Source organism: Otolemur garnettii, unplaced genomic scaffold (genome assembly GCF_000181295.1).
Source record: "Otolemur garnettii isolate 467f Iridium unplaced genomic scaffold, OtoGar3 scaffold00034, whole genome shotgun sequence".
NCBI classification, from domain to species: Eukaryota; Metazoa; Chordata; class Mammalia; order Primates; family Galagidae; genus Otolemur; species Otolemur garnettii.
Window position 1 is genome coordinate 9786665 of NW_003852429.1, and position 8242 is coordinate 9794906.

The 8242-nt window shown below is 40.6% G+C and overlaps 1 protein-coding gene across 3 annotated transcripts in view; it reads right to left on the reverse strand.

The window, feature by feature from the left end:
- Positions 1-8242, reverse strand: part of TMTC4 (transmembrane and tetratricopeptide repeat containing 4) — a 62901-nt gene that overhangs the window by 39140 nt on the left and 15519 nt on the right. For all 3 annotated transcript variants that reach the window (XM_003789604.3, XM_023513103.1, XM_023513102.1), the window contains one exon: positions 7785-7872. In XM_003789604.3, coding sequence (XP_003789652.1) covers positions 7785-7872 — 88 coding nt within the window. The remainder of the gene's footprint in view (positions 1-7784; positions 7873-8242) is intronic.

Consider the following 8242-nt stretch of genomic DNA (forward strand, 5'->3'; position numbering starts at 1 on the left):
CCCTACTCCTTTAAGCCACAGGCACCGCCCCTTAACTAATATTTTTAAATCAATTTAACTAACATTTTAAAACTATTTCATATAAATCAAAGGGAGTCCTCTTTATATACATATAGCATGTATGCGAATGATAATCTGAAGCCAACCTGCATAGCCCTGAAAAAATGTTTCTACTTCTGAGGGTGAATAAAAATAGCCTCATACAAATTAAACTGGGACACTGATTTTGAGTGTTCAGACAGCCCAGCCCAGTGGCCTTTTGGTAACACGACCGGCTCCAACATAGTTTTACTCACTTACCAAATTCAGATTTACTTTGAATCTTGGTTTGTCAAGGTGAATATGCTAACAATTATCAATAGATAGCACAATCTAGATCAGCGGTTCTCAACCTGTGGGTCGCAACCCACAGAAACTGTATTAAAGGGTTGCGGCATTAGGAAGTTGAGAACCACTGATCTAGATGAATTTATGTTTTTGTGGCTATGTTCTTATATAATAACAAATGCAAGCCATCCTTCTATTTCCAAGTTTGAGCATTTTAATGAGACAACTAAGACAGATAATCTTGCAATAGAGGGCACTCAATAAATATTTGCTGAATTGATGAACAGTTTCATTTATTTCCACATTCATCAGAAGTCTTATTATGTTATCATATTTCTTTTGTAATTATGAGGTATAATTTAATATTTAAAAGTTAATAATTTGCTTAGTGTGAACAAATACAGGCAGAAATCAAGTCTTTTCCCTTTTAATTTAATCTTCAAAGCCTGTCACGTTGGAAGAGTATCCATCATGTAAGAGACTTAAAAAAAATTAATCAAAAAATTACATAAAGAATATAAAAAAGCATAGGGGAAATGAATTGTTTTCATTTTAAATTTAGAAGTGACTGTTAAAAACAGTAAAAATAAATCCTGAGAGACAGATGTCGCCTCCAGCGCAGTTACATTTATAAATATCTTTATTCAGAAAAATCTTCCCAAGACAGGGAATTCTAACTTGCTCATGGCTTTGCGTGAGCATCTCAGGATATTACTTTTACCCAGAGTTCTCCATCTCATCTTCATCCCAACTGCTAAATTTTAAGCATCTATGACCCCGGAGAGGAGGGGAAAAACCTATTTTGACACCATGCTAAATGTCTCATTTCTCAAGACAACTTGCTCTAGGATAATCATGCAGCATGAGCAGACAGCGACAGCTAGAGATGTGTCCGGACAATGTTTTTCTTGTTTCAGTACATGTCTCTATTATCTCAGATAATTCAATCACTTAGGTAAATGGAGGCAGAGGCCAACAGAGGGAAGGGAGTACAGAAAAAAAAGCAGTAACAGACAGACACTTGTCAGTGCTAACACCCACAAATGCCAACAGATGTGATGAATGTAATGAAGCGTGTGCCTGGGATTTGGCACCCCTTCCCAGTGGGAAGAGCTCCTTTCAGAGAAAGCACCGCATTGTACAAGCTACCCCTCTTCACCACTCTGTGCCTGGCATCTCCGCTGCTTGAAACTGGCACGTCATGTTGTGTGTGGGAACCACGCCACCCCGACAGGTGGCCGCGACTCTCTATCTGCCAGAGCAACACAATGAGCACCAGATTCACGTTCCAACCAAGCCGAGCTTCCACGCACAGAATGGAAGAAGTCAGACTTGCCATTCCAAAATATGGGTCCATTTTGGGAAAATTAAGCAATGGAGGAACCAAAAAAAAAAAAAAGTGAAGGCAGAGAAAAAGAGAATACACAGGGACACCACAGTCAGAACTCAGTCCTCAACAGCCCCGATCTAAAAATAAGTGTCCTGGATGACATGAGTTGGGCAAGTGCCCTATTTTTTAAATTGCATGATTCTAAGTCAAAGAAAAAACAGAAGTCTTAAATCAGAATGAAAACGTGAAGGAATGGTATCCCAAGACTAAGAGTTACCCCGTTTTGGTGCATGAACTATAATCAGGAGAGCAATACAGCAAATAAGGTGTAAGAACTTAAAAGACAACTGAGATTCGAGATCTTGTCTTATGAATAACAGTTTAGAACTTAAAATACTTTTCTGGGTGTATAGCAAATCCATCCCCCTCTGACAAGACTCTCTCCTCTCCACTATACATGAGACTAAGTCTTCATAAAAAAAGTATTTCGAGGTATTCATTTAGAAACAAAATTGTTTGGGGTATTCTAGGAAGTTGATAATGCAGAGATCATCTCTTTCCAATGCGACATACGAGGCTTCAAGAGAGATGCAGATATTGACAAGATGCCTCATCATCATAATAATACTTTTTGTTTCGGGCATTCAGACATAATAACCAGTGTACCACAGAATTCATCTGACTTAGTCATTTTCTTTTTTAAGAAAAAGTATGCTTCTGTTGTAAGGACATTTACTTTTTTAAAAAAGATTCTGTTGCAAAGATCTCGCTTGGAAACATTCTATTTAAGCACTGCCCCCTCTAAAAAAAGAGGGCAAAGCCCCAGAAATGTATGTGAATAGATTTTTTGTTGTTGTTGCAGTTTGGCTGGGGCTGGGTTCAAACCCGCCACCCTTGGTATATGGGGCCAGGGCCCTACTCACAGAGGCACAGGCACCGCCCATGTGAATAGATGTTTTTTACTTTCTGAAAATACCAGGATTCCACAGATTAGGACAGAATTGCTTGTTAATAAACTCAGGCAGTGAAAAACTGTCCCAAGTTTTATAATACAGACATTGCATCTATAAATAAAGCTAATATGGTTACCAAAAAGGAAATACATCCTCTGAAAGAGAATTTAAACTAGTTGAGTCATTTATTTCAGAACTCTCAGTTTTTTGTTCCCATAATATTAAACCTATTCTTCCATAAAATCCTTTCATTAACTTCAAATTTTGTGGAACTAATGCTAGGCTTTTCTCTGAATTTATGTTCAGATCTAAAAAGTACGAAGACCATGTGATTTTAAACATTAACTTTAAACTTCAAATGGCATTATTTGTATCCCAATAAATAATGGCTTAACTTCTACCACAAGAGAGTTTCCACTCCCTGCTGAACATTTACAAACACAGGCAGGCCGGGTGGGTGGCCCACACCTGTAATCCTAGCACTCTGGGAGGCTGAGATGGGTGAACTGCTTGAGCTAGGAGTTCGAGACCAGCCTGAGCAAGAGTGAGATCCCAACCCCATAAATGCATTAATGTACACAGTTAAGATTTAATTAAAAAAATAAAAATAGAAAAACCAGCTGGGCATTGTGGCGGGTGCCTGTAGTCCAAGCTACTGTGGAGGCTGGGGCAAGAGGATCACTTGAGCCCAGAAGTTTGAGGTTGTTGTGAGCTGTGACACCAGGACACTCTAGTCTGGGCAACAGAGTGAGACTCTGTCTCAAAACGAAACAAAACAAAACAACCTCCTACCCTCCAAAAAAACCCACCAGCAACTGGAACAAGAAATCCTTACTGCAATGACAATAAATACCCTTTCAGACATCTCAAACTTGGAATAAAAATATATACACATGAATGTCCACTAGGATCCAGGTCTCTGCTCTGTTGAACTGAAGGAAATTTAGTAGAAGGAAAAAGAAAGAAATCAGAAGTACAAAGGCTCTAGCCACCCATTCTGCATAAGCACAGAATGGAAGGAGGTGATATTTTCTGAGCACCTGCTGTGACAGGTGCAGGAAGGAAAAAGCCAACAAGGAAGTGTGAAGAACCAGAACATCGCTCTCCCGGGGCATTCTGAATAATAGAAGCTTCATTTTAATCAAAATGTATTGGACTATACATCCCTTAAGGACACAGACTCTATCCTTCTAGTCTCTGTATCCCTAGCACCAGACACAGGGCCTGGTATAAGAACCACCTTAGGCTGGGCACAGTGGCTCACACCTGTAATATCAGCACTTTGGGCGACTGAGATAGGATGTCTGCTTGAGTTTTAGGCCAACCTGGACAACATAGTGAGACCCTGACTCTAAAAATCAAATCAAATCAAATCAATTAGCCAGCTATGGTGGCTTACATATGTAGGCCCAGCTACTTGGGAGGCTGAGGCAGGAGGATCGCTTGAGGAGTTCAAGGCTGCAGTGCCACTGTACTAAAAAAGAACAAGATCCTGTCTCTCAAAAAATAAGAAAAAGAAAAAAGAAAAACTCCCTTAAAGTGTAATTAATTATTGGTGATGAGAATGACCAAATTAATAAGCCTCTATGGTATTTTAGAACAGAATCAGAGACAATGGCATTTCATGAATACCTTCACCAGAATTGCTTCTGCATGTAGGGCTCCTCCTGCTTCTTCTTCAAATTAAATTGTTAATTTGGAGAAAGTCTGCTCCCCTTAAAAAATACCCCCAGGCACTCTATGTATAAAGTTGAATATTAACATGACATTTAAGGATTATTCCAAAGAGTTGTCAATGAACAAAGCAGCATATTCTATTCTTAGCATGTTTACAAAGGGATACGAAAAATCAGAAACACAAAAAAGTTGCTGAAAACACTTGCCTCTGTTAAGAGAGTAGGAAAGGATCCACCAGACTTCATCAGCACCAGTTTGGGGGATGATTAAATGAAGGGAGGTTTGGGAGTTGTGCTGAGGGGACCGAAGCACTGGGCAGGGGAAGGGAAGCAAAGTGGACTGGATAGGACTGGGCTTGCCATCCCAAGGTCCCAAGGCAATAACACCTAAGGCTCAGGGACATCACCTTGCTGGGGATGGGCCAGAGAACTGATCAAGTGTGGGGCTCGGGGACACTCCCAAGAAAGCTAATGATAGTCCGGCTAAGACCAACTGCCAAAAATCCAGGTTGTGCTGTGCCACCAGACCTGTGTTAGAATGGGGAGGCGGAAGCCAGTCATTCTGCGACTAGTCTGTGATGGGAAGCTATGCAAGGCAGAAAGCCAATCCAAAATGATGTGACAGCAGTTTTAGGGATGGGTGTTTTAAACCATCCACTTGAAACCCCTAAAAAAAAACTGTAATGATCTCTAACTCGAAGTTTGCCTAGGCAGGTGGGCGCTGTTAGGTGACAGAAAGGACACAAAATGCATGGCTAATAATCACTTTCAGGGTCAAGAGCCCTGAGCCCTGAGATGCAAAATACTGTAGCCTCATACTTTCCAAAGGCTAAGACGAAACAAGCTGTTGGTGACTACAAAGGACCAGAGACCAGTCTGGAGGCAACTCCATGGGCTCCACTGCAATCTACTCTTTCCTTCTGCCAAAGAGAGTTCAAGTTAATAAGGGAACAGATCCCAGGAAGATTGGGTGGCCTGAAGATGAGAGGTCGACCAAAAGCTTTCTTCAAAGACCTCCTAATCTATCCATTTGTCTTCTAACTGTTCCAAGTAACTTCAAGCAAATGAAAGCTATTCAAAATCTTAAAAGAGCAAATTTGTCACAGTTCAATTTATAATCACCAAGATGTGGAAACAACCTAAATGCCCACCAATCTAGGAATGGATTAACAAACCATGGTATACCATCGAGTACCATTCAGCCATTACAAAAGATGGAGACTTTACATCTTTTGTATTACCCTGGATGGAGTTGAAACACATTCTTCTCAGTAAAGTATCACATGAATGGAAAAGCAAGTATCCAATGTACTCAATACTAATATGAAGCCAGCAGATGATCTAGTACACACCCATACATAAGAGAAAAATTCAATTCAATTCAAGGTTGGGGGGGGAACAAGGATACAGGGACGGGGAGGAGAGGGGGAATGGGCGTACTCCAATTAATGGGCATATGTTAGGGGGTATGGCAGGCTTCTTGGGGGTGACTCAATCTAACAAATGCAAACATTGTAACCTAGTTGTCTGTACCCTCATATTAATCTGAATAAAAAAACCAAAAAACCCAAAATCTTAAAAGAGTTTTCACCGAACTGCATCTACTATTGCTATTGGTTTACAACTGTTAAATATTTGGGGGTTAATTTTCTCAAAAACATTGCAAACTTAACATTGCAGTGGTAAGTCCTGGTAATTTCTTTCCAATCCTAAAATAAGCATATTATAAATGCCTAAAGAATGTTACAAAGGTCCCAGTGCTACTTATAGTTAATATATTTATGTCAGTATTAAAATATAGTCTGCCTATTTCTCATGAATCAAAGTATCCATTAACTGAGCAACTATCACACATTTAAACTTCTTTATCTTCTGTATTCATTGCCAGAAACTATGAAAAATTTATTTTTTGAATGGATGATGCTTGGAAATAATTTTATAACTTACAAATAAATTAAAAGCTAGATACACACATAATGGATAAATACGAATATACAAATTTGTGAATTAGAACAGAGAAAAAGTTAATAAAAGGATCCACAAAAATACAAAATGGCTTTAGTTTTTCACCATTCTATGAGAATACCCCATTAAAGGCGGCTAATAAACCGTATTCACTTAATAGAAAAATTTGTTACTCTCATGATAGTTTTTTCATTATTTCACAATAGTAATCTTTAGTAATAGTGAGAAGTCCTATTATATCTCCTGAATGATGTAATCCACATGTTAAATCAATGCTTATAACTCTTCAAAAATAACTTCAGATGTCTTTGAAATTCATTCAGAATAGGGAGTACTTTAAGGGAGGATATGTTAAGAGTCATAAAATAGTATTTTCTAAAAGTTTACAGAGTTGTCTTTGAGAAAAGCCACGAGTCTTGATTTTTTTTTCGGTTTTTGGCCAGGCCTGGGCTTGAACCCGCCATTCCAAGTATATGGGGCCAGCGCTCTACTCCTTGAGCCACAAGCACTGCCCTCGAGTCTTAATTCTTAATTCCTTCAGGAAAGACCTAACAACTAATAAATTGTTATCTTATGTATCTGCAAATTCAGTTTAATCGCTGACTTAATAACATGAAGTATAACAGCAAGCAGGAGGGACTACCTCCCATCTCCCCCATTCCTGTCACCACTCAGCATCGCACAGAAGAGCCACACGATGGTGCTAAACTTAGGGTCACACATGTGCAACCTCCCCAGACTTCTGGGGGCCACATGTCCCTTGGAAGTTTTACTTTCATCAAGGTGAGGAGACCCATCCCAGGCAGAGGTGAAGTGTGTTATTGCCAAGTCAACCTTCAGTCTCAGGAAGAAAAGTTACCACCACTATCCTTAGTACTTGAAACTGTTCTTCAGCTGTCCCTAAACACTTTGACTTTTTAGAAATGTATTACAGGCATAACTGGTGGTTTTATCTTGGTATGATATAACACTAAGAATAAAAATACTAAGGGGCAGGGTATGGTTGGGTGTTACCATACCCTGAATATCACCATAGTCTGGAGCCATGTGGGTCATCCCTCTGCCTTAGTGGGGTAATAGGTTTCAGAGAACAGGTGCTCCAGGACACAGCCCGACTAGGAGGGGACCGAGGAATGATACTGAGAGAAAAGTCTCCTGGGCCCTTTCCAACCTGCCCCCAGAAACTATGGAGGGATAGCTGGGCTATAAATCCACAGAACACCGAAACAGCTTCACCTGTCCTAGAGTAACTTGTAATCCTATGATTTTGTTGGAAATACAAAATCCCCCCAAATGCAAAAATCAATCATGACTGCTTTAGCCCTTCTGCCACCACGCCTGTGTCGGCTCTCACCACCCAACAGGGTAGGCCTGTGCGACTACTGACGCCAGAGTGCAGCGTCACGGGGAGTCCCTCTCACCCCCCCCACCCCCGCCCAGGGATACCGTTACATGCACAGATCGTGGCCCATCTGCTCAGACACTGCTCCACATGCCACAGGTGGAAACGGAGCAGACAAAGATCAGGCTTACTTTCTTTGAACGCTTTACAGTAGCCGAGGAAAGAGAGCAGGAAGAACAGAGCACACAGGAGGTCTGCGCGGCCAACAACACCAGCAACCTTGAAAGAAGGGGAAGAAAACAATTAGTAGAAAACATTTAAAGCACATCCTGAACTTAGGAAACACAGAACATTCTTCAGACATGTAAAACAAGAAACTTCCTGGACCCTGCCACCTTTTACAACCCGGAGGTGTTATGATTGGTTCTCTTCTCCCTTTTTTGGTCTGGGACTTGATTTAACTGCTTCCAGGAAAAAGCCAGGCTGCCTTGGACCTACAGATAGTCATTCCGCTGGCTGGACAGACAGCAACACAGCTGTTATTGAACATGCTAGACCTAAGAGCTCCAGAGACTCGGGCTTCTGAGGTCCCCAGAGTGAATTTTCAAATGGAAAATGTTATCAGCTCAAAGGGCATGATATTTAAAAA